General features: G+C 56.9%; 5 protein-coding genes across 5 annotated transcripts; 2 read left to right on the forward strand and 3 right to left on the reverse strand.

Annotated features, from left to right (window-relative positions):
• Positions 1 to 107: 107 nt before the first annotated feature.
• On the reverse strand, positions 108 to 1,340 carry GGS23DRAFT_607688 (uncharacterized protein; the record flags this gene model as incomplete). The annotated part of the gene is made up of 1 exon (XM_051520089.1): positions 108 to 1,340. The coding sequence occupies one exon, from the start codon at positions 1,338 to 1,340 to the stop codon at positions 108 to 110; it is 1,233 nt and encodes a 410-aa protein (XP_051367929.1).
• A 1,916-nt stretch (positions 1,341 to 3,256) lies between these two features.
• Positions 3,257 to 5,811, forward strand: GGS23DRAFT_586800 (PAPA-1-like conserved region-domain-containing protein). Its single transcript, XM_051517450.1, has 3 exons — positions 3,257 to 4,940; positions 5,000 to 5,106; positions 5,202 to 5,811. Exons 1-3 carry the CDS (start codon positions 3,941 to 3,943, stop codon positions 5,439 to 5,441), a joined length of 1,347 nt encoding a protein of 448 aa, XP_051367930.1. The 5' UTR covers positions 3,257 to 3,940; the 3' UTR covers positions 5,442 to 5,811.
• Positions 5,812 to 9,714: 3,903 nt separating this feature from the next.
• GGS23DRAFT_333830 (SWIB/MDM2 domain-containing protein) lies at positions 9,715 to 11,043 on the reverse strand. The gene is made up of 4 exons (XM_051512976.1): positions 10,474 to 11,043; positions 10,355 to 10,402; positions 9,951 to 10,281; positions 9,715 to 9,891 (listed from the first exon to the last, which is right to left on the reverse strand). The coding sequence occupies exons 1-4, from the start codon at positions 10,618 to 10,620 to the stop codon at positions 9,797 to 9,799; spliced, it is 621 nt and encodes a 206-aa protein (XP_051367931.1). The 5' UTR covers positions 10,621 to 11,043; the 3' UTR covers positions 9,715 to 9,796.
• A 3,864-nt stretch (positions 11,044 to 14,907) lies between these two features.
• On the forward strand, positions 14,908 to 16,853 carry GGS23DRAFT_607689 (uncharacterized protein; the record flags this gene model as incomplete). The annotated part of the gene is made up of 2 exons (XM_051520090.1): positions 14,908 to 14,947; positions 15,460 to 16,853. 2 exons carry the CDS (start codon positions 14,908 to 14,910, stop codon positions 16,851 to 16,853), a joined length of 1,434 nt encoding a protein of 477 aa, XP_051367932.1.
• A 1,769-nt stretch (positions 16,854 to 18,622) lies between these two features.
• On the reverse strand, positions 18,623 to 24,797 carry GGS23DRAFT_333888 (uncharacterized protein). The gene has a single exon (XM_051512977.1). The coding sequence runs from the start codon at positions 24,647 to 24,649 to the stop codon at positions 18,752 to 18,754; it is 5,898 nt and encodes a 1,965-aa protein (XP_051367933.1). The 5' UTR covers positions 24,650 to 24,797; the 3' UTR covers positions 18,623 to 18,751.
• Positions 24,798 to 25,454: the final 657 nt, after the last annotated feature.

Consider the following 25,454-nt stretch of genomic DNA (forward strand, 5'->3'; position numbering starts at 1 on the left):
CGCTCGCCCGCGCGCTTCCGCCTCCCGGCTGTGCAATCTTAGCCGCGAGGAGCGGGCGAGCAAGCAAGCCGGCGCCATCTCTCTCGTTCTCTCCCTCTGCGGCGGGCCTATCTGGCGCCCGCGGCGGCGGCCGGGAAGCTCCTCGCGCTCAGGAACATGCCCTTGACGCTGCGGATCGCGTCCTTGGCGCGCTTGACCTCGTCGTCCGGGTCCGTCACGGCGCCCCGGCCGTACAGGGAGGAGAAGTCGGCGACGGCGCCGGGCCCCCCGCTGCCCAGCGCGTCCACGTCGTCGCGGATCTCGCGCAGCAGCCCGTGCAGGTCCGCCGACGCCTCGGCCCGCCGCGTGCTCATGTCGCCGAGCTCGCGCAGCGACGCGCGCACCGCCGCCAGCCGCCGCACCTGGCTGTCGACCGAGATCTCGGTGCGGCGGGTGCTGGCGCTGCTGTCGCGGCGGCGGCCGGACGCGGACGCGGACGCGCCGGCGCCGGCGGCAGAGTCGGCGGGCCGCAGCACCGGCGACGTCTGCGTGCCGATGTCGCGGTGGAAGAGCTCCGTCGGGTCGCTGAAGGTGCTCTGCTCGTCGTAGCAATCGCCCGTGGCGTCGGAGAACTCGGCGCTGGACCGCCGCCGCGACAGCAGCAGCAGCGGCCGCCCCGCCGGGTACGGGACCTCGCTCGCGGCGCCCTCGAGTCGCTCGACCAGGTCGCCCAGCCGCTCGCCCACGTGCGCATAGTAGTCGCCCCGCGCGTCGTTCAGCGCGTCGACCATCGGCCCGACGGCGAACCGCGCCGTGCCGTAGAGCAGCGCCCAGACGCTGCCCGAGACGGCCAGGATGTTTCCGAGCCGCGACGGCGTGATGAGCGGCGGCGGCCGCGCCGCCTTCGTCAAGAACTCCGGGTACGTGATGATGGGTGCGGGGCCGCCGCTCGTCGGGGACGTCGCCGCCGTCGTCGGCGGGGTGAGGAGGTCGGGCTCGCTCGCGGACTCCGAGGCGTCGTCCGAGGCGGTGGCGGCGGGGGCCGCTTGCCGGGCCACTTCTTTCTCCTGCCACGCCTGCCTCGCCTCCTTCTCGTCGCTCGGGGCCGCGTCGGCGGCGTGCTGGTGCTGGTGCGGCTGCGGCTCGAGCTCCCCAGACAGCCGCTCGAGCTGCTCGCGGGTGAACCCCTTGCTCTTGAGGAACTCGGTCTTCTTCTCCACGCTCGCGTTCCGGACGCTCTCGTCGCCGAGGAACTTCCGCGCCTGCTCGAGGGCGGCCGCGTCGGCCGCGTCGGGGTCCCGGGGCGTGTCCTCGGGCGGCGCGTCTTGCCGGGGCGGTTCGTCGGACGGATCGGCCGCCATGTTGACAGGCAAGTCGCGAAGGGGTTTGTCGCGACTGGGTCCGCCGCTAAGTGGTTGGATGGTCGGGCTGGCGAATGTTGTTGCCCCGGATGGTTTGAACCGGATACGGCGTATAGGTTGAAGTGGAAAAGGTGGCTGTTGCAATTGAAGCTTTCCGCAGCGAGGCCGTTCAGGTGGCAGACGGTAGATTAAAGACCGATGGAACCGAGCTCGAGTTGAGCTGCCTCGGTATCTCTTAGTAGCCAACCGGGCGGATCCCGACCTGTTTAGGTCAGCGTGCTTCTAAGCGGGTAGTCGGGACCTCGCAGGCATGATATGTGTATATAGAGTATATACTCCTATAGGGGTAATCTGTACTTGGGTACTCAGGCAGGTACTAAGAGGTACCTAGGTACGTACATAGCACGTCGTGTCTTCGGTAACATCAACATGCCAGACCGACCACGTGACCTGCGCTTGGTCGCCTTCTCACCAGCCAGGTTCGCTCGCTCGCTCGACTTGGTGTTCATTCATTCCCATGTCCTATGTAAGATCCTCCTCTCCGTGATACGACCGTGACCGATTGCCGATATTTGGGGGTTATTTACGGCTAAGAAGCCTCCCCGCCTCCTACGCCCTTCTTTCGTTAGCAAATCCCGATTTGGTTTTTCTTAAACTTGCCCCCGTTCTCGCACTGTTGCTAGCCGATTCGACGGTCGCGAGCGGCGGTGGTTTGGACGGGCGGATGCTCTGCGCGAGGTCGCTCAACTCCCTATCACAAGCTGGAAATACCGGTATCCACCTGCATCACCACCGACGATCGACAGCGAGAAAGGCTCTGCTCGGCGCTCACCACATGCAGTGACCACTCAAGTCAGCGCCTGGTCGAATTTGTTGCGATTTTCTGGTTGGCTAAACTGGAAAGGACAACCCGAGTCTCAGGCTCGTCCCAAGCGTCGCCAGACGACGACGACGAAGCAGCAGCAGCAGCGGCAGCGGCCGCAGACGCTGACTCCAGTGTGAGAGCCGAGCACTCGGTGAAACCCAGCGGGCCAAGGAAAAGCGGGAGGACGGGTAGGAACAACAGAGAAAGCCGTCTAGGCTCATCAGCTCATTAGCCTGTCAGCCACAGGCAGAGGCACGAGAAGAAGGACCCAATCCACCACGTAAGTCTCAGCTGCGATCCTGGGAAAAAACGGTTCATCTCTCGTCAGCACTCATCCATCCGTTATGTATTCCCGCCCGCGTCAGAGCCTTTGCAGAGGGCGAGCAGAGGGAGAAATGGGGGCGGAAAAAGGCATAGCTTGCCTAGAGCCGCCTCACCCTGGTCGCTCTAGCTCGTCGAATTCGACGTGGCCACGAAGAAGCCCCCAGTCCGTAGTAGGATGCTGCTAGGCTAGGTGGGCTGGGCAGTTCAAGCGAACGAAAGAGAGAGAGAGAGAGAGAGAGAGAGAGACAGACAGACAGACAGACAGACGGAGAGAGGAAGGCGGTGACGGGATAAAAACCAGGGGAGAGCAGCGATGCGCAACTCAACGCGATGCGACGCGAGGTCCAGCTGGCGAGGAAAAAGAGGAAAGAAAAGGGGGGTTTTTTTTCTTTGGTTATGCGGTGTTGCGTTGCGTTGCGTCGCGTTATGCGGAGGTTGGGTTGAGATGCTGTAACCGGCGTCTTGGTGTGCCGCCTCGGTGTGTCGCCTTCTTCGAGGGGGTCATCATTGCAGAGTGAATCCAACTGGTCGAGCGTCATCCAATTGCCAATCGCAACTCGCAACGCGTAACTCGTCAACTCGCAAAAAAAAAACACCCCCAAGGTTACCTAATGAAGGTCATCCTACCGTTGCTCTCTCTTCCTCCCTCTCTCTCTCCTCTCTAACCTGGCCCTGATGTGTACGGGTGTGCGTGTGTATGTGTGTGTGTGTGTGTGTCTAGATATATACATACATACACGCACATATACGTAGATATACACACACCACGCGGCAGCCGGCAGCAGTCGCGGCGGCAAAAGACACGAGGGACAAGAGAGCGACAGTCTATGTGCCGGGTCTTGCTGCCCGTTTGCCATCAGGCTCTCCCCCTCTGCATACCGTCCCTATCCTCCCAGATCTCTCCCTCTCTCCCTCTCTCTCCCTCTCTCTTCCTCTCTCTCCCCGAGATACCCAACACCAAAAGCGCAGAACCACCCCGAGAGTCGACGGCAACCCACACAGATCGCAGAACCGCCGAGCCGGGCACACCGAGCCGCAGATCGACGTGTCACTATCACGCCTTGATACCGCACTGGGAACCTTACCTATCCCTACCTTTCCGCCGTCTCTTCCTCGCGCTTCTACCTCTCCTCTGCCTCTCTCTTCAGCCTTCCTCCTTCCCCTCCCGAGCGGCCGTGCGCCTTTGCCGCGCCACCCCTCCTCTTTTTAAATCTCCTCTCCCCCATCGCCGAAAATTGGTCCTTTATATTTGCCCTGTCTCATTCAAATTGGTCCCCTCTCGCTTCGCTCTGCCCAATCTACCCGTCTCTCTACACCGGCCAACCCCAACCCCAGCCGACCCTGCTTCCCCGTACACTACGTCACCCACGTCGTCTAGATAGAGACCAGCTAGTAGTCAAAAGAAATCAAAATGACTTCTCGCCCGCGCCGCGCAGCGGCTCAGCGGGCAAATACCGCAATCACTGACATGGTCGACAGCGACAACCACATCAATAGCCGGACGGGCAGAACCATGTCTTCGAGAGCGTCCCGCCGATCTGAGGGTAAGAGTGCCGCTGCACCGGTCGAGCACGGCCCTCTCTCCTCGCCCGCAGCTTCTAACCAGCACGTTCGTTTCACAGTTAAGCTGCCGGCGAGCAAGCTGCGCCAGGCAACCTCGAGCCGCGTCGGTCAATCCAGTCGTCAACAATCCTCGGATGCCGGCGTCGTGGAGGGCAGGAGGAACCGCCCCCAGAAGAAGAAGAGCTACGTCGTCGAAACTAGTGACGACGACGACGACGACGACGACGACGATGATGATGACGATGATGACGATGACGACGAGCTGGAAGAGGAGGATGACGACGATGATGATGACGACGATGCCGAGGGAGAAGACGACGACATAGCCGACATTGCCGAGGAAGACGCTGAGGGCGAGATCGTCGTCGACGACACCATGGAAATCGACGCCGAAGGGGACGACGACGACGACATCGGCGACGAGGATGCCGAAGGTGAAGATGACGACATGGAAGTGGACCTCATACGGCCCCCGGCTCCCGTAATCAAGGTCTCGAAGCCGCCAAAGAGCTCCAAGTCAAAGGCCCCAGCTAAGTCTGCCGCAAAAGCTGCTGTAACCCAAGTTAGAGACAGCGAAGACGACGAAGACGACGATGAGGAACTTAGTGAGCTAGAGAGCGAAGCAGACGAGATCCAGGACACTGTCAAGGTTGGAGGTGGTGACGAGGAGGATGCGGAAGGCGAAGACGAGGAGCTCGGGCCGGCCAATCCCGCTGAAGAAGACGAGGATGCCGGTAGCGAGGGCGAGAACGGGAGCCGAGCAGATACGCCCGATCTTACTAAAATGACAAAACGTCAACGCGCCCGATTCGAAGAAAATGGAGACACCCTCATGAAACTATCTGATGGTGAGTATCTACGATAATACGCAACCCTTCGACGAAAATTGGGACTGACGCGCGACCAGAGGTGCAAGCAAAGAAGCACTTCACGGCAGAAGAGCTGTCGATGCGTCGCGCCGAGATGGCTCGCCGACGACGCAACCTTAGCGAGAAGCGCAATGAAGAAGTGAAGGTACGATATTCGCATGACAAGGGGGGGAGGGGGGGAGACGATCTGCCCGTCGAGATGAACAGGGCGAGAAGCTGACGATATTTCTAACCACACAGATGGAAACCATCAACAAACTGCTCAAGAAACAAGCGCCCAAGACAAACCGCAAGTCACTGCTTGGGGATCTAGGTCCCGATGGCCATGTGTATAAGCCTAATCCCGTATTCGTGAGATGGACCAGCAACAAGGATGGCAGCCGAGTCGGTATCCCCGAAGAGATGCTTTCCGGGCCAGCCGGCCGGGTTTTTACTCCGAGCGGTCCCCGAGGCGGGAAAATGGTAGAGGAGGTGTCGTAGGGGCGACGGGTGACCGATCCCTGACCAACACAATGGCTTAGATTCTCGAAACGCGGCTCCCTACCATTGTGGGCAGCTAAAACCGTCCTCGAGTCGTCAGCGCCCCTCACGCTACGGCAGGAATCATCAGTGTATCCTTCAAGGAGTAGATTGTCTGTTTGTATTAATATTAGAAGGAAGGGAGAGGCAGACGGTTCACAGCGATAGTACGACCTCCGATGTCGTTTTGATGGCACGATATAAATGCCGCAGTAATAATAAACCAAGTTGGCAAGTATAATATTGTCAGTCAATAGTATTAGGTGCCCATAGTTACGTACGATCACAACATATAATAGCACCCTGGTATTATTTTATTTTATTTTTTTTACACATATGTTCTAGCTATAATAATGATCCATGGCAATAAGTCCGCCTAGCAGCAACTCTTTTTGGGGCTATTTGACGACCTTAGCTATTATTATAAGCGCTGTCTATATATACGGCTCAACCTCCCCAACGCCCTGCATGTAAAAATATGGCGACTTTCGCCGTTATTTCCGAAGGCTCAAATTCCTCCACGGTATAATGTGCGTATCGCCGCGCGTTCGATTCAAGAAGCTAGCCACCCGCTCTGGTTATTCCGTCCCCGTTAATCCCTGGACTGTCGTAGCTACTGGGAAACCCATGCCCAGCTTAATAGTCTTTCATCAAAGTTGGCCCGACACTGGTGTTCTACGTCCGAATGCGCTGGCCTGGAAGCCCCTCTGGTCGAATCTGCCTGTAGAAATCGATCCGTAGGCGCGACATAGGTCACCAATTGAATATATAGCAGTCACTTGACCTCCTAGCTACCTCCTAGCCAGTATTAACTGTCGGAGTTTCCGCACTCGCTCGTATCTAAGGTATAATAACTACGCCCTCCCTCCCCTTATAGCCGAATCTCCGCTACCTTAAGCCTCCTACCTCTGCCTGCATGCTACTCGAAGAGACGCAAACAGAGTGTTTTCTCAGCACTTATCAACCATTTCTTACAATGACACGATACCCTTCTCATAGCTCTGACACGGAGCCGCAGATAGCAAGTAATACCTACATAATGGGAAAGAAATAGATACTACCTACACTTCCTATTCGAGAGTATAAGTACCCGCAGCCTTCTATCTATAATATTCTACTATAGATTGCCTAGTATCCATATTCGTCCAGCTAACCTGTCAGGGGCATCATCCGAGGCTCGACTAGCATCAAAATCCGATCACATAGCAGTATATTTGTCACATATACTTAGGAGTACCAGGGATGTGTGTTCCCAGTCTCGAAGGAGAATCTCTTTGTACTCCATCATGTCTCATAGCCTATGGTGGGTAGGCCCTATGGTGTACTTATGTGGATGGCTGGTAAGAGCATCACTGGCTAGCATTGTAGCCACTCTAGGATGGATACTTCTTGGCTCTTGATTTCTAACACCTTTAGACGTAACCCATCGTACACACAAAGGAACACTGTATATTTGCCATTATTTGTCTTATTATGGGTTTGTTGTCATAAGTGGGCGCATTGTGAATTTTGTCCTCTATTAGACCTCAGAAATGCTGTTGCCCGCGACAACCTCACTCGAGATGCTCGTAGCCCACGACAACCTCACTAGAGATGCTTGTAGTTCCAACACCTCACTGTACCTAGTATATCACTTTGATTGTCCGCTTTTGATTTTGCAATATTGTTGCAACACTTGAGTTATTATTTACACTGCTGATCCAAGATCACTAGCCTTTATCGCCACTCCAGAATTGATATAAAAGACCCTGTATCCCCCCTCCCCCCTCCATTTCTTCTTCCTCCCACATTATTCACTCACCCACAAAAGTCAGCTTCTTCCACAGCCAGCCCAGACTTGAAAATACCCTCTAGCACAACCTCTTATCTATTCTCTTCCCTCCAAGCACCAATCCCATCTTCCTAACCTGGGTTCACTTAGGAGATTCAACGCTCCAGTATTACCTTCGTCATAGACTCCAGTCAGGCTCGGCAACAACATCCCCGTCACGGTGAGGGAGCGAGGCGGCGCGTCTCAGGACACTCTCTGGGGGTGATACTGGGTGTCGTACTTCGAACGTAGCCTTTGACAGGCTTAACGGGAGAAAGCAATACCTATAGCTAGATGAGCTAGGTAAGTTAACAGACCACGGAGTCCGTTGTCTCCTCCCTCTATTCTTCTTGTTTAGTCGGGGATTCGGGTACAAGGATACTCTTTGTGTCTAGCCCTGTTGGTTACGTATTACCACAGGCACAGGTCTCAGAAACAATTGGACTAAGACGCCTCCTAGGAACATGTACAGCCGACTCCTCGGCACTGGCTCAGGATACCTCCTACTAGCTCTACGCCCAAATCGTGGGCCAAAACCCCCAAACTACCGGACAGGATCAGGACTCACCCACCGCAATGAGGGTTGAAGAAGTCCAGGCGCCCATACGGGGCACGCGTGATAGTAGGGCTTCTTAGCTGGTAAAAACAACCGTGCGAGATCACCGAGTTCCTGTCCCGCGGGATAGGATATCGCTTCCGAAGTACTTGCTAGTCCTCTCGCCGTCTTTCGCATTGTGCTATCCGAAGCGATAGACGTCGTTTTGCCCCACGGACCGGAGAGGATGCTCCCATCACGACAATATCATGCTCCCAACATCATCCGAGATCTTCCACCTCTCCCACATTCACATACACTACGTTTGTGTGATATGGGAAAAAGTGCGGCCTAGGGAGTTCGTGGGGATGGTAGGATAAAGGATGAATCGAGGTAAGGTAATACTCCCTCGAGGGATAGATGAAACTAATGGCTAATAGGAAAAAAACGGAAAGGATATTACCACCTATCAACAAACCTGGAAACTGGCACAAAGGCACACCATCCTCGTCCCGTAGGACTCCTCCTACGGCACAGATGAGAGACGGAATATTTCCGACTCAGTAACCACAAAACGGGCGCCAGCAAGGCCTGTCGTACCCTCTCCTGGGACCCCTTCCGCAGCCGAAACGGACACCTTAATACGTTAGCCGAGAAGGGGCACCAGGAAAGGGTTCGCCAAGCCTTTCTGGTGCCCCCTCCAATAATACGTCGGCTAAGAAGGATGATTACAGCAATCCTCAACGTAGCCTCCCCCTTTGGCTCCGACCTGAACCACGACCTGAACCACAACTAGAAGTAGAACCAGAGCCACATCCGGGGCTAACACAGTCAGCCGTACGCGACATGAGGTGAAATATCCTTCCTCTTCTACCCTACAATCCACCTAGTCACCTAACCTTTCCCAACCTCTGGGGCCTACCCTATACCTACCGCCTGTCCTCGACCCACTCGAGGACAACAAACACAACAAACACTACGCCAAACTTTTATCTCCCTGTCGGCCCTCGCACTGGCAGGATAACAAAACTGCCAGCTACGGGGGAACCCCAAACCCTGCTCTAATAAGGGTGGTGGTGACCTACGCGATAACTCACACACTCCATTGCAGCCCTAATTCAGGGCGTAACCTGTGGATTCGATAATAGCGGTGGCGCCCGTATCTCTCCCTCTACCCCACTTCCCCCTTCCCGGGGCCCTGTTCAACTTACCGCTCGGTGTGGTCTGTCAGTGAGAGACCACATCGCAGCGCGTACGCTCCTCCAACCTCCATCAGAGCCCAAATCAAGTGGTTCCGGGGGAAAAGGGGGGGAGGGTTAAGGTGTCTTGCTAGCGAAGAGGTCCTTTATCAAGTGTTCTCTGGATTATAGGTACACTTTTCACCTTGATAATACGACCAGGCCATATATGGGTGGCAGTGGAATACGTTTTTCCTTACTTCTGTCTTGGGGAAAATTGCGGGTGCTTACAGGGTTCCGGATGGAGATTACCAAGAAAGATACGGAATATTATGGCGTACTGGCTTCGGTATTCAGTGGGTAATCAACTGGCTGTCTAGGTGATGGGAATCGGAGGGGAAACTGTGAATTCTTCAAGCTCGGCGAACCCGGATTTCGTGTGTAATACTTCGTTCGAGCGGCATTCTTCACCACGTAATTAAAGCGAATATTTCAGATGTTCGTCGTGGAGTAGCGAGTATGTTTTGGTTGGTTCTGACGATACAGCGAGCGCCTACTACGACCGAATTACTCGAGTCTGATTCTTTCGGCGGAGATCCATTCCCAGTTCCGGGTTTCTGGCATCTCATCTCGGCATCGAAAAACAAGAATGTACAATAATACACGTTTGGCGGCTAGCAAGACCGAATCCGGTCTACCATCAAGTACCTATACCCCCCGATTCCCAGGCACTTGCCGCCAATACTTGATCGATGAGGCCGAGAGAGGTAGTGAATTTAGCAGATGTCCCCTGTTAAGCTTCCTCTAACGTCGGCTTTTGCGAATAGGTCGGGGTGCTCTCCTCCTCGTCAACTCGTCGTCGTCGTCGTCGTCGTCGTCCTCTTCCTCGTCCTCATCCTCGTCGTCGTCGTCCTCATCCTCGTCGTCCTCATCCTCGTCGTCCTCATCCTCGTCATCCTCGTCGTCCTCGTCCTCGTCCTCTTCCTCTTCCTCTTCCTCTTCCTCGTCCTCTTCCTCTTCCTCTTCCTCTTCCTCTTCCTCTTCCTCTTCCTCGTCCTCGTCCTCTTCTTCTGGATTCGCTCCTGGATTCACTTCTGATTCCGGTATCTTGAGGTGTTTGCTGAGTAATTTGGCTATGGAGTACATGTGGATCTTGTCCGCCTCAAATAATCCCCTCAGAGCCTCGTCGCAGATGATCTGCATCCTGTCCTTCTTATCCTGGAGTTTGTGGGCTTTGATATATCTCCATAGCTCTTTGACCGCTTGGGGCCGTGTCAACTGCGGGTTGGATTGCTTAGCAGATCGATGCTGGACGCACGACTTGCGGGAGGGCCAAAGCCATTCTTACCACTTTAGACCCGACTAGATCCGCCAGCGGCTGGGAAAGTGCGTAAGGCCTCTACAATACCGTCAGCCTAGGTTTACCGACGCAGAGAGCCAACGTTATGAAAGGCGGCAGGGGAAATTTACGATGAAAGGATTCGCCTTTTTTTTACGGGGGGTAGCTGACCGGGAGAATGGTTGCAGCTGTTGGATCGCGAGCGGGAACGCGGTTGGTAGGCGGCGCCATAAGACCCGCGACCCAGCGGACCGAGGCGACGCGAACAATCGAAGCATCTCGCGATAGGTTGCCACGAACCAAGGGGGAGACGGTAGGGAGATGTTAGGAGGGGGGAAGAAGAAGCTAAGAGGAGGAGGAGGTAATTACATCTTGATGCCCGCAAAAGTTCTTCCCATTGAAAAATCCCCACACTCCAGCCACTTCGCGCCACACGACCCGAGCCGGCGCCACACCTCATTTGACGTCACCTATAGGTACCTAAGCCAGGTACCTCCTTTAGAGGTACATAGGTATCACGTCCATCCACTCAGGGTACCTTGCATCATCACATCATCTTACCTACCCTTAGGTACGTAGGTACTGATCTCCGGCACCTTCGCCGATGGAAGTCTGGTTTTGCTAGGTATATCCGCTTTCCGCCGGGCGGGGATGCGAAGTCATCGGATGGTAGGGCAGGTGTTGGGTTGTGGGACGGGCGGGCATTCGTAGGAGTAGAGACAATCGGGACTTGCAGTTAGGTACCTATATTAGCCAGCCTGCCGCCCGGCAGGGTAGCCCCCTAACTTGGGGCACTTGCGGTTACTTCGCCACCAAATTTGTCTTCGATGTTGCTAACATCATTAACCACGATACTCATGCCTCGATGGTATGCTAATACCCAACATAAAACAGGGAACAACAGAGGCCAATGGTCCCATTTCTAGCATTCCTGTTCCATCTGAAACCTGGATAAACACTTCAAGAAATACTCGTCTAGCGCCGCTGAAAACGAATCCGGCTAAGCTTCTGTCGATTTCCCCTGTTTCACAGGACCACGTGCCCGCCGCAGTGCCCAAGGGAGGAGCACGACGGCAACACGGAACTCACTACAGATATCTATGAGCCGGTGAAGGACGCATACTGAGAGTGGCACCTCGTGGCTTGAGCCGACGGCGGCGCTGTGATCACCGTCCAGGACCTCCGACGGGCCGTGGCCGATCCTTACGACAGGCCTCAGCCGCCACCAGGCCCCTTACAAATAGGCGACCACGACGCTTATATCATAGAGAAAACCCTGGCGGACTCCAGCAAGACGCACCATACCTCCTGGAAGCTTCCCTGCTCCCTTTTCTTCCAAATCTCCAAAGGCCGGAATCTAAATACCCAGACCTTAAATATTACTAAGATCTCTGCTTTCCAACATATAACCATCCTCCCCCACCCCCCAGGTTACCTGAGAAGCTCACCCTTTCTTATATGGTGCTGGGGCGCGAGGCGAATATACGCTACACGAGAGCTAGGAAACAGGACTAAGCTAGATGGCGAGGTCAGCGAACGGGGAAAAGGGGGGGGGGGGCACACACACATCAATACAACCGCTGTTGTCACGTCAGGAAGCCTGCTTATATAACCCTACAATGTATAATACCCCACGAGGGAATGTATGTAAGCGTCTACGTTTTCACGTGACAGCTCTTCATTCCTATCTCCGGCTGGACCCGCCAGACCTCCCGCTCGAGCATTGTGGGCAAGGTTATCGAGGTCTGGGATGAGGAGGGGTGACTGGCCCGGGGAGATTGCAAATATTAGGTAGATCACAGATGAGGGAAAACTCGGACGGCGAATAAAGCTGATCTCGTAAGATGAATTAGACTCTTCCCTCTCTTGATAATATAGCCATATTTACTGCTCCTCCTCGCTCCTACTCATAATCTCCATCCTCTCGCTCCCGAATCCCCCCTCCTTTGGTCGATCCGTGATAGCCACGTCCGCCTTTAGCTATCTAACTACCGAGCCTATCCGCATCGGCTGTGCCATATTAGCCCGGTAGCACCTATTAGCACCAACACGCGTTTCTCTCGCGCTGCAATCCCGGCCACGTGTTTCGTCCGAGTATGTCCAAGACTATCTAAGCACGTGTGGAGTTGTATTCTCGAGGTCTCTAGGTAGGTACCTATGTCGTCTGTCTGCCTATTGATGGTCGAAAGAGATGGCGCGTGTTGGTGCGTGGTCGCTGGCCAGAGGTAGTATCCTGGATACGTTAGGGTCTGGGAGGGTGGAGGTCATGGAGTGGGCGGGGGCCGCCCGATAAGGCACAGGTGGCCCGGGCATCTGGTGATGATTCCGGGACCGACCCCTCCTCCCCCGCGCCCTCCCCCGCCGTACTTGGGGCAAGAGGTCGCTACAACCCCGGGACTGGCCGAAGTGATGCTCCAGATAAGTGCCCCATTGTGGCTGGATCGTCCCACCGTAAGGTTATGTGGCTGACCACGTGCAAGGTGCCTGGGGTGCGTACCTCCAGGTAGGTAACAGGTAGGTACCTTAGGTACCTAAGGTAAAGCACCTGAGGTACCTACCTTAGAGGTACCTCCCAGGTGGTGTCTCTGTACGGGGACCTTAGTAGGAGGTACCTAGGTAGGTAGGTACCTAGGTACTAAGACAGGTTCATGGATGGTGGGGTCCATGGTTCCATAGGTACCCAGCTTAGGTAGCTTGGCCACACCTGCCTATGCGGTATAGGTACAGTTAGGCAGTGGCTGCAGCTTAACTCTCAGCACCAACCCCGAGCTTTAGGTACGATCCCCACGGTGTGCTACAGGCACCTTAGCGACTTTACCTTAGGTACCTACCTACCGTAAGCACCTAAAGTAAGTACATATACGCCCTTCGCCGGGACGCTTCTCCTCTTCTTACCTCTCCTAACCGGCGCCAAAACAGGAGAGGAAAAAAGTGAAAAATAAAAAAAATGCAACGCCGAGGCCGCCATCGCCCACCCATCGCCTACCTCTCTATCTACCTAGTTGAAGGCCGGTCGGACGCATCTACCGACTGAATACCACCCCCCCGGCCATCCTGATAGGCCCTCGCTCCTCTCTGGCTTTAATTAGATCTCGTTATTATGGCCTACCTTGTCGATAGATGAGCACAGAGCAGGACACCTCGTCGCACTGGTTCTCGTTTGCCCTTCTGCCTCTTCTCTCTCTTCCCTACCGCGAAGTAGTACCTACACCCCTCCTCGTAGGACGATGACGGAGAGGATGCGTTCGCCGTGACTCAGCCATGACTGCTGCATCCTGCCACCTCTCTGCGTTCCGAGACCGACTTGCCATGACCTGTGCCCTCGCTTCGGCGCCTCTTCTATCCGCGACGACATAGGAGGGCCGCCGCCCAACAAATACGACGCCATCTTCGGCCGAACCGCCGCCGTTTCGAGTCTGCAGTTCGCCATTGGCCGTGCGTGCGACGCCCGCCTTCTTCCTACTGGTGGCATCGGGAGGACCAGAAGCGACGAGCAGGAGTGAGACGAGAGGAGAGAGACACAGAGAGAGAGAGAGAGAGAGAGAGAGAGAGAGAACTCGACTTAATTCCCAGGTATGTTAGGGTGGAGAGAGCTGCCTACTACTTGCTGCTAGCTTGTGTGGATCGGCGCCCTCTTGTCACTCTGCTCGACCCTAGATGTCTACAGACGCTGCATGCAGTCATCCGCCCGCCCGCCCTCTCGTCACGTAATACGCCCACCACATCCACTTACTACACCACTTGGCTCGCCTACTTACTCCCTCCCCTACGATACATAGCGAATCTAGGGCGTGTGTGTATGTATGCACGCATGAGGCATAAGTATGTGTGTATGTATGTATGCGCACGACTTCGTCTCGGCATCCCTCTCGCCTTCACCAACCCCCCGGGCCCGGACGGCCAGCCCGCGTCGTGTGTGCGTGTGCACGCGATGGGTCTGACGGCTTCGCCCAGGTCGCCAAACCCTGACCCAACCTTGACCCAAACCTGACCAAACCTGACCTCGCTGGGCCTGGACAAGACCCCAAGGCCCGCCCAGCAAGACATTGCAAGCTGCGCAATTGGGTCACACGACACCGCCCTCACCACAATCCCCCGGCCGATCACCCAGCATCGCTAACTACCACCGCCCCTCCCCACCAGGCCAGGTCAAATTGCCTGGGTCTGCCTCTCTCCTCTGTCTCCTTACTCCCGTCGCTCCCCCTTGCACGCCCGTCGCCTGATCTCCCACCTAGCGGCAGCACCTCCTAGGAAATGCGATCGAGACAACGATACACCTGGTTGACTTGACTAGCCAGGTCGCAAAGGCGCATAGGCACCGAGGACGGGTAGCCTCGAGTCAGCAAGTTTGTGCCGGTCTGGGCCGACGAGCTGTGTTTTTTTTTTTTTTTTTAAAAAACTCTTTTAAATTTTTTTATTATTCTTTTAAATTCGATCGCCTGCCTCTTCGGTATAACGCACTACTCGCCCGCTCGCTCGCCGGCGCACTACTCAGCATGCAAGTCCCTGAATCAAATCCAGCCAGCCGGCCGGATCCTCCTCAGCCGTCCGGGGCTGACGACAACATGGCCGCCGCGCCACCTGCTGGCGCTCCGGACAATCAATGTGAGCATCGCTATGCCTTTTGTTGATCTTTTTTCCCCTCTGGAGGGGGGTTTCAACCCAACACCCTTCCTCTCTTTCCTCCGTCTCGCTCTATTTTCCTTTTTGTTTTCTCCCAAAAGTTGGCTGGGCCCATTCGGTTACGGCGAGATAGCTGTGAGGCTTGTCGATGGCCGTATTCTCGACAACAACAACGATCTAGGACCCTAGTTAGAGATATCAATGGTTGTATAATACTCTCTCACACACACGTATATGTCCATTTGTTCTTTTTACGTCCTTCCTAACCCCGTCTTTCTTGTCGAGTGACCCGGTCGAGAACGGCGGGAAGCATCGGTTATCCCCCCCCCCCTCCCCGACTCGTACCTCCATCGAGCTGTCGAGAGAGTCAGTGCACAACAGCGCCACCAACCCAGCTGCCCAGCTCGGCCCAGCTCGGTCCAGCTCCGTGTCTTTTCCTACTACTATCTCGGCACTGCCTAGGTTAGTAGTTAGTCGCTGATGCCGGCCCTTAGCGAATACACCAACGCTGCATGGTACCACCAGTCACGTTGATCCTCCGGGTCCCACACCGCCCGTCGATGGTCAGGCCGACGAAGCTATAACAGCACCGGGGGTAGGCTCAACTAGGAGGCTCTCCATCCCGTCGCCAAAAATGTTGTTTGCCGACTTGTTTCAGTCAACCAAGTCGCCGCTCTCGCGGCTGCGGCTTCACCCCCACCCCACCCCTACCCCCGCCGACTACGACCCCGATCTTGTGAGCAGGGATAAGGCGAAGCAGAAGGAAGCCATTAAACGCGTCTTAGCAGAGAAGGTCCGAGATGATTGGAATTTCCAATGGCCACCCCCAGCCGAGAATGAAACTCGCGAGGTTGATTTGGCCGTCGAGGGGTCTAACTCGGAAGACGACGACGCCTCAACCTATAGCACTGTGTCGGAGGATCCCACCCGCTTCCGCCCTCGGGTCGAATGGCTGTCTGATATGCCCGAGGACGAGGACGAGGACGATAATACCGAGCCGGCGACGCCTTCGGCTTACCGCTTCGACACCCCGGATGCCGTTGGCGCATCTGTGAAGGCGATAGCGCTCGCTAAGAGTGCGAAACGAAGGCGGGCGTTACGCGCTGAGATGGAATGGAACTCGGGGTTGGCTTGCTTTAGTGCTCGGCGCGACGCTTGGACGGGCGCTAGGGCGGCTCGCGTTCGTCCCAAGCGGACTTCGACGACTGCGTCCCCTACCGCGAGGCACCTCTCGTTTTGGCGCCATTCAACTACGACGTCGGCGTCGTCGCCTACCGAATCTGCAAGTATGACGGCGCCGCTCAGTCCTACCGTGACGCGCGCGTCCGGAGATACGACGGCCATGTCCTCGTCAGATGCCGAATCTAAGGAAGCTAGACCAAAAGAGGATCCATCCTTTTACCCGGTGGAGATGCTCGTCCCCGTACCTCAACCTCTACTACCCCCCGCTACCCCCATGCGCACTTCCATTACTTCAGCTGCGTATCCTACCATCTATGACAAGATCGTCGTGCAGTCTGCGACGTCCTCGTGTCCCATTAACCTGGGCGACGTGACGCGCGCCTGCGTCGCAGGCTGGAAGCGGGACGGCGAATGGCCTCCTCGACCTATAGAGCCTCCCGTCGTGGCGGTCCGGAAGAAGAAGAACGGCGGTCTGGAAAGCAAGGCTCACACGGGTAGAAGGATGAGCTTCGGTTTCCTCGGACGACGGCAGAGCGTAGGCGGAGAAGCTAGCAATCTGGCAGAGAGCACGTCTCATGCGGAAAAGGATGACGCCGCTCACGCGTCGGGGAAAGCCTTCCGAAAGAGCATACAGCGCGTCTTGGGGATCGGACACGAACGCGCCGGAGGGGTCAACTGTACCACCCACGGGGACGTTGCCGGGTGATGGGCAGGCTCGAAGTTTCCGTTTCTGGCGAAAATGACACGGAGGCCCTGGCCTTACCTGGGTTAGACATCAGTCGAGAGGGGCTCACGAAGGGTCGTGTGCCGGGAGAGAAAGCAGAGCTTCAACAGAGAGCAAAGTTCGAAACTGTCTAGGGACCTGGGACACGCTAGGGATGGTTATGGGATTGCACACGCGCGCGCAGTTGTGTGTGCTGAGCAGGGCGAGGGAATGGTGGGTTGTGAAACTTATCAGAGGCAAAATATACCCAGCATCGGCATCACGGAGTTGTTTTCTTTTCTCTTCCTCTTTTGCCCTTTCATCTTTCCGCCTTCGAATTGCGGTGCGCTCTCGTCTTCAACACGGGCCTCTATTTTCCTATGCCCCTCTATCCCTACGCTTCTCTCGCAAACGCCGCCACTCTTTCTCTGTCGATCTAATGTATCGTCGTTTGGTTCCTGGGTCCGTAGCTAGTAGTAGTAGTAATAGTAGTTAGTAGTAGTAGTAGTAGCAGCAGCAGCAGCAGTAGTAGTACTTCTCGAAAGCTGGCAGAAAGCCAGCTAGAACGGGGAAAAGATCAAGCCCGTCTGCCCCGTTGCCCCAATTGCACACCGTTTATTTCCGTGGCGCATGCATGCATGCTCGTGCGTTATTGGCTCTGAGTCACTTGGCGATGGCATACGTAAAGTCTCAGCACCCCGTAGTGCGAATCACAGACGCGCGCGACTTCGTCCTCGGGGGGAGAGGCCAAAGCAATAGCCCTCTCTCCCCCTCCTCTCCGCTCCGGCGAGACGCGGCAGAACCGACCGCGCACTACCCGCTCCGCCGCCCACTCAGTGCCAGCCAGCCTCTGACCACGCCGCTCTCAAATCACACACACTACGCAGAACGTAAACGGACCCCGCGGGCAGCGGAATCGACATAGCGAGCAGGAAAACAGTCGTCTCTCATTAGTATAGCAATACCGTGGCCCGTCCCCTCCCCTCCTCGCCCGCCGTACCATAGCATACACACAATCGTACCGTACAATAATACCATGCCGTAACAACGCCGCGCCGGCGTACCATAGCACATCACGTGTAAGGGGTAGGAAAGTTCTCTCTCCGCCGGGAGCGATTCCCGGTGAGCGCCAGATAAAAACAATGCCACTCGCTCTCTCTCTCTCTCGCAGCCTGACGAGGGGATCCGAGCCCAAATCTTACACCGTCCGTTGCGTCCCGACCTGTTTGCCACGGCACGCCCAAAAAGAAAAGGGGGGGGTGCCGTGCGAAGGGGGCAGGGAGGGGGGGCGGATAAGAAAGAGAAAGGGAGGGAGACTGCGCATCGACCGCGTCTCCTCCCGGCCCTCCCCCGAACGCCCTCTCGGCCGAACCTCTCTCTCCTCTATCCCTTGATCCCACCGCCCTCCGTCCTGCCCATGACTCCCTTGCCTCGCCTTGCCTTTCGTGGCGGCATCACCACCTGCCCCTCCCGCTTTACCCTACCCTCTTGCCGGTCCCGGTCCGCGATGCGATCGATCGACCGCAAACGCGGGGAGAAAAACACCACCGAGAAAAAGGGAGCCGCCGGTTCGCCGAAAAAAAGATAGCAGTATGACAGCGTGTATTGTAAAACAAGAACAGAGCGCCTTTTTTTCATCATCATCTTCTTTCAGGCCAAGCCAGAGCCAGAGAGCCAGAGAGAGCCAACCCGCGTGAGGCATATGGGATGTGGGGGTATCCCGTCCATATGTCCGCCCGTCCGTTAATTTCCCAAATCCGACCAGACCAGAATACACCTGACCACCTTTCCTTCTCTTTTTTTTCTTTCTCCTGTAGCAAAAAGTCACGTACGTGTGGGAAACCCAAACGGATGGGGGCGCTTGGCAGAGAAGAGTCTCAAGCAAAGCTATCTTCGCGCCCCTATCGTGAGGACGCGTCGCTCTCGTCCCCCCGCACCTGTCTTCCCCGACTCCTGCTCTTGCTCTTGCTCTTGCTCTTGCTCTTGTTCCTCCGATTCCTGCTCTTCCTCCTGTCATCCAATTCTTCTTGCCCTCCTCCATCTCCCTCCTCCTCCTCTTCCTCTCCCACCCCTCGTCCGACTTCGATCACGCCGTTCCGTACGAGCGCCCGCCACACCTTGTCTCTGCTGCCGCCGCGACCCGTACTGCCTCCGTCACCGACGACCGGTAGCCCGTCTAGCGTCCGCAGCCGCCGGCACCTGTCCAGCACCACCATCTCGTAGAAGCGCCGCCGCATCCGCGTCCCCATATCCGACCGGCTTGTGAACTTGCCGTCCCGCTCCGGGTCCGCGTCCGGAAGCACAAATGGGTCGAAGCTCCTGTCCCCGCTACTGTTCCTTTCGCTCCTGCCGACACCGCTGCCCCGGCTACCCCTACCGCTGCCGCTACCGCGACTGCTTCGGCTGTCCCGAAAGTGGCCGGCGCCGTCATCGTCGCTGTAGTCAACCGGCACGAGTGTCTGTATGGGTGCATAGAACCCGAGAGTCGCCGGATTGTCGCGGAAGTCAAGCCGCGACAGATGTGGGAACCCGGCGAGCACGTCGGCGACCTGCCCCGCGTCGGCGAGCCGGTTGCCCGCCGCGAGTAGCTTCTTAAGGCGTGGGATGTAGCGCAGTGCTGACAGGTCATCGATCGCGTTCATGTTGAGGTTGAGCGCCCGCAGGTTCGGCACGAGCTGCCCAAGTCCGGGGGGAAGCCGTCGCAGCCCGCAGTTTGCGAGCTCGAGGTACTGCAGGTTGAGGAAGTCGACCGCCGGGTTGAACCCCGGGCCCGCCAGCAGGTTACCCGACAGGAAAAGCTTCCGGATCTCGTACGCCGCGTCGAGGAACGACGTGTCTAGCGGCTGCCCGCCGGACCGCTGCTCCCGGAGCGACAGGCTGTCGAGCCGTCGGCACCGCGAGAAACCCTTGATAGTCGTCAGCCGGTTGCGATCCGCGTGTAGCAGGCGGAGCGAGGGGAACGGCGCCAGGTCGAGGGACGCGAGGTTGTTGCCCGAGACTGCCAGGTATTTCAAATTGGAGGCTGAAGCATTCGAGCTTAGGGTGAAGTACGAGAGGCGGTTGTGCTGCAGGTTCAGGTTGACGAGGGACGAGAGCTGCTCGATGCCCCTGACCGTGGTGATCTGGTTGTTCTCCAGGTCCAGCTCCGCTAGGCGCTGCAGCTTCGTGCCGTCGAGGTCTACTTCGCTGAAGAGGTTGCCCCTCGCGCGAAGAACCTGCAAGCTATCGTGCAGTTTAATACCATCCAGACTCGTGATTAGGTTGTTGTCGGCTCGGAGGCTCCTTAGGTGGACTAGATCTTTGAAAGCGTGTAGACTAATAATCTGATTATTAGAGACGTCCACATATTGTAGGTTCATCAGGTGTCCCCAGGCCGTCAACTCCGAGAGGTGATTGTGTGTCACTCTCAGGTTTCGGACGCTCTCAGGAATACCGTCTAGGTGCTCGATCACGTTATTAGAGGCATCAAGAGTGATAACGCTCGTGCAGAACTCGTCCAGCATGTGTAGCGTCCTTAACTGCTTGCCACTGATATCCAGCTCGCGCATAGACTCCCAGTCGGGCTCGAAAGGCTCAATTTCGGTGATTTTCTCGACGAGGCATTGAATGGCTTTGGACATGATCTTCTTGGAGCCGTCTCCGGTGGCGAGGTATCGGTCCCCTACAACATAGCTAACCTCAAGGCCGCAGGATTGATCCGCCTGATTCATGGTGAATTCAGAGAGATGGCTTAACGACAACGTACCGACGTACTGCCCGATAATTGGCGTTGCCGAGACCGGGGCATTCTTTGCCGACGTAGGTGTTACAACAACGCTTAGGCTCGTGTTTCGATCGTCGCCGGCTTCCGCGTAAGACAAGCTCGAGTCTCCGCGAACACTGATTTGACGGTCTTCAGATGCAGAATTCTCTTTGGTCTCGTCCTCGTCCTGCTCGTCGATCCGCGAGACCGGCCTGGGGACGAATTCATGCTGCGCCTTGGCCGACACGTTCCGTGGGAGCCCCTGCGAGCGGCTCCGAGATCCAGGCCCGGCGCCCGAGCTGCTGGATGGCTTTGCCGATTTGGGGTTTCGCCCAAGCTTGAGCGGCTCGGGGGACATATTTTCGACTGACTGATCGGTGGTATCTGATATCTGGCCAGTGTGGTCATCGTCTGATTGATGGTGAGAGACATCTTGTATGACGGAGGCGATTGGAGAAGAAAATGAGATCGTGAGGTTCCTCTTTCGCGAGGGGTTCGATTTTTGCAGTCGGTCTTCGTGGATCGTGATCTCGTGTTCTATCTCTCTATCATCCTCTACCGCTATTTCAACGGTCCGCTCAGCTCTCTTCAGCGTCTCTTTGGTATGGCTTGTCGAGCTCCGAGCAGCGAAGGACTCCTGTGTCACGGTAGACGAATCGGCAGAAGATCCCGATGGTGTCGCCTCCCGTGGCAGTTGCTCAACACCTTCTTGGTCCTCCTTTGGGGTCTTGCCAAGGTGTTGTGTCTCCCTGGTCATATCAACAGAGAGATCCGGGATACTAGCGAACGGATCCTCGCTGTCCTCGGACGGAAGGATATTTTTATCGTCAGGCGTGGACTTTGGTTTTTTCAGTTTACGCCATATGTTGTGTGCTTTATCAAACACCATGTTGCCCACCTGGTCGCCAATGAGTTGTGATACCGCGTCTGGGACGATGAACCCCCCGGAGCCTGATCTTTGCGAAGAGCTAGTGGGGACCGAATGCGCCGTCGAGAGCCCGACCGATCGCACTCCGTTCCAAGGGAGCCCAGCCTCATTTCCGCCGGGGTTTGGGTTGCGCGAGATCCTGATATTAGGTAGATCGCTTACCATGCCCTGGTTATCGGCGATACCGTGCCAAGACTTTTGAGAGAGGACGCTTTGCTGGAGAGACTCAGTAAGGCTGTTAGCCTCGTTGATAGCCTTTCTTATTCGTCCCATCGACTGCATCGAGTTCGTAATGATTTCGCTTAGATCGCTCCGCTCTTCGTACTTCTTAAGTCGGCTCAAAAGGTCCGGGTCCGCCTGGTGAGTTGGTACTCTAGCAAGAGGGGGGCCGTCTCGGCTCGGTGGCCGTGAAAATGGCTCTTTCGTCGAGTCCTGGAGTGAGCTTTCATCTCCCGCGGGCGCCGCTGAACTACGCTTCTCAGTGGTCTCGGCCTCGGATTCTTGAACGCTACTAAGGTCGTTCCTAGGGCGAGCTTTACTTCGAATCATCGCCATGATTTCCTCGGCAGCGTCGAAAAAATCCTGCGTTTTCATCGATGTCCTTCCCGACCCATCATTTGGGAAATCCCGAATGAACGTTTCAGGTTCCTGCGCGGGCTCGGATATGCCATTTTGATAAACCGTATCGACGCCGACATTGGCGGATAGTTGTCGATCGCGTGCCGCTGACGATCTCTGACCAGGGGTTGGTGATCGCGGTCGGAGAATCTGACGAGTAGCTAGCAGGCTATGGCGCGGCGCTTGATACCATTCATCCTGGTAGCTTTCCTGCTGCATCTGGCTCATAATGGATTGTATGCTTTCACGCGAAGATCGCATGGAGTGCGCCGCCGCAGGTGTGTCTTCCAAGCCGTAGGCGATATCGGATCGGTGAAGTGTCCGCCTTCTCTTCGGCGTGGGATCCTTGGACGGCGAGGTCCGCGGCCGCTTGCCTTCAGAGCCATCCCTCCGCGGCGTTGCCTGGTTGCCGCGGGGGTTCAGGTGCAAAAAGTGCGGAGCCTTGAAACTGCCAGAGGGCCTGGACAAGCCAATGCCGCGCCGGGGAGAGAGGAAACTGCTCGGCGGACGATGACGGCGACGTTGTACGACGAGGGGTGAGCCCTCGCGCGATAGGTCTTGATCTATCTGAAATCTAAGACGGCTCAGCGGAATTGAGTCATCCGCGGGAGCCACGTTCTCCTTATCCGTACACTGCGATTGGTCGCACGAGGTTAGGGTAATATCTTCGTTGAATTCGTAACCATCGAGCTCTCCCGCTCCGAAGCTGAGGGTGTCGTCGCCGTTGGGGGGGAAGGTTTTCCTGGGGCTCGATCCCGTCGCCGGCGCCTTGTTCGCGCCGGCCTTTGTAGGCAATCCCTGGGTCGGTAGGGGGGAGGCGTCGCCAGCCATCGAACGCGAGGGACTATCCGTCATCTGGTCCTCAAATTGGCTTATGCGCCGGAGGAGCGTTTGGTTGGTGAACGTGTCGTACGGGCCGAATAGCTTCAGAGGACTCCCGCTCTGGCCCGAGGGTGGTTGTGAGGGCCGAAGCGGTTGAAGCGGCTGCAGCGGTTTCGCGGGACTGGGATACGGGGCGCGCGGCACGGCAGGGCTAGCCGAGGACCCTGGAGTAGATTTCCTGTCAGCAGATGCGACGCGGTCGATCCGAACGGTCGGGAATTGTTTCGGGGTGCTGGCCTGGAGCGACGACTCGGGAAGCATCTCCGACATGTCGTTGGGTGGCGGCGGGGGGCTTAGAGGACGTTGGCGAAAAGACCCCTCCCGCGAGCGGCCCCCGCGCTGAACGTTGAGAAATCCACTGTTCTTCGCGAATTCGTCCGTGCTGTCGGCCGCGCGGGGTCCCTCCGCTGCGCCGGCCGATTCCTGCTCTAGGTAGCTATCAAACTCGTAATCTAACAACAGTTGGTTTCGTCGCAGCTTCTCGAGACGCTTGCGCAGCTGCTCGGCCGGAAGCTCGACCGGCGCGAAGCTCATCTTGCCGTCGCCAGAGTCGCGGCACGATAATAGAATAGGGCTCAACCCCTCATTCCGGGCGTCGCTCTGTCCGCTAACCTTGCGCGACGGCGCCTCGAGGTGATCGCCGAGATAAGAATGGGCGGAGGCAACGGCGGGTTCCTTCTTCTCGCTAGACTCTGAATTCGCGGCCCTCGCGCGGCCTTCGCGGGGTCCGTCGGACATTTGTCGCGGCTGCGGCTGCTCTCTCCGACTCGGCTCCTGGGGGTCGCTTTTCGTCCTGCGGAATGTCGCTTGCTTCGAGGAAGATGGGTAAGTACGTCGTCGCAGCTGGAATTTACTGGCAGGCTGGTCCGGGGGGTTTTCGTCGCGCTCGCTCTCACGATGCACGGGGCGCGAATAAGGAGGAGGGCTCGACGGGAGGGTGGAGTCGTTGGCGGTGACCTCCTCGTGGTCGACGGTGTCGTCGGCGGTGGATTCCTGAGCCATCGGGGGCCGAAAGATGTTTTCGAGACCGGTGCCTGCGGAGCTAAACAGGTCCTTCGACTCTCCATAATTCAACTCGCCGTAGACGAGGCGCCTCTTCCACTCGGGCACGTGTTCTCGAGCCTTGGAGGGCGAGCTGCTCGGGGCCTTGTTGTGCTGGACGGTGTCGTGGAGGACGGATGCGACAGTAGAGGCCGACGACGCAGATCGGCTCAGGTAGCGTCCCCGCTGTAGGAACCTGTTCTCCCTCGGAGGTTTTGCGGGGCCGCGCTGCTGCGCTCCTTGGATGTTAATATCGTTAAGGCTGCGCTCGTTCAAAGCGCCGGCGGGCGATGAGGATGCTAACGGCGGCGGTGCCGTCGTTGGCGCGGGGGATGTTGCGGTGGTGATGGCGCTGGTATTGTGGGCAGAGTTGCGCGCGGATAGCTGCAGCTTTCTGGCGACGTTATTCCCCGGACTCGGATTGAATCTGGGTATGCGACTAAGGGGCTCGCGCGCGCTTCTGTGGCTCAGGTTCGCCCGGGAACTGGAGAGGCTGGGAGATCGCTCATGCTCCTGCTCCTGCGAGGCATCAGAAGCGGGCTGGGACACCCAGTCCTCGGAGAGCGAGTCAAGCCAGGCGTGGCCCATGGTGGGCAGGATAGGCAGATAGATTCGCGCCGCGCGTGGTGTGGTGCGTGGTGGTATGGATACGGCGAGAGGCAACGGCGAAAGGTACCGCGAATGTATGGTAGGGATCAGACACGAGCGAGGGGGCCGAGGGGGCCCATGAAACCACCGGAGACCTTCGCGTCGCAGCCGACGGTATTATCTCCCAAGCAGCACCAGGACCACAAATTCGAGGCGCCGTGCGTAGGTATAGGTACCGTGTGGTTTAGGCAGGTTAGTCTGGTCAAGGCCAATGTTGACAATCATGCGTGGGGCCGTCAATCAACCGGCGCGTCAGCGATGGGCGATGCGTATGTATGTATGTGTATCCGTGTGTATGTATAGGTATGCGCGCTGGTAATGAATGCCGTGCTGGCGTCTGGCCCCCCCGTATTGTATATGTGTATAATCGGCAGAGTGGTACCTCTTCGCTGCTCGGGATGGCTAAGGCGGACTGGGGGATCGATCTCTCGACCTTGCTCCCACCCCTCCTCGCTCTCTCGCTCCCCCTGGCTGGGCGGACCTGTTTCCCGCTTCTGGGCTCGGGCACGGGGCTCGGGCCCTTGGGGCTGCTGTCGTGAGGCTGAAGGGTTGGAATCTGTCATGCACACAATATCGTTCCCAAGTTCCGGCGTTGACCAATGTTCATCGTCGCTTGCAAAGAAATAATTCCCCCGACTGCGGTATCGTGTCAAAAATAGGTAGGCTGGGAAGACCAGGGTGGGCCAGAGCGAGGGCGAAATAGGATGTGGAGTGGTAGTTGTGCAGTTGTCCAAGGTCGGATTGG

Source organism: Durotheca rogersii (assembly GCF_024521655.1).
Source record: "Durotheca rogersii strain YMJ 92031201 chromosome Unknown GGS23scaffold_35, whole genome shotgun sequence".
Classification (NCBI taxonomy): domain Eukaryota; kingdom Fungi; phylum Ascomycota; class Sordariomycetes; order Xylariales; family Xylariaceae; genus Durotheca; species Durotheca rogersii.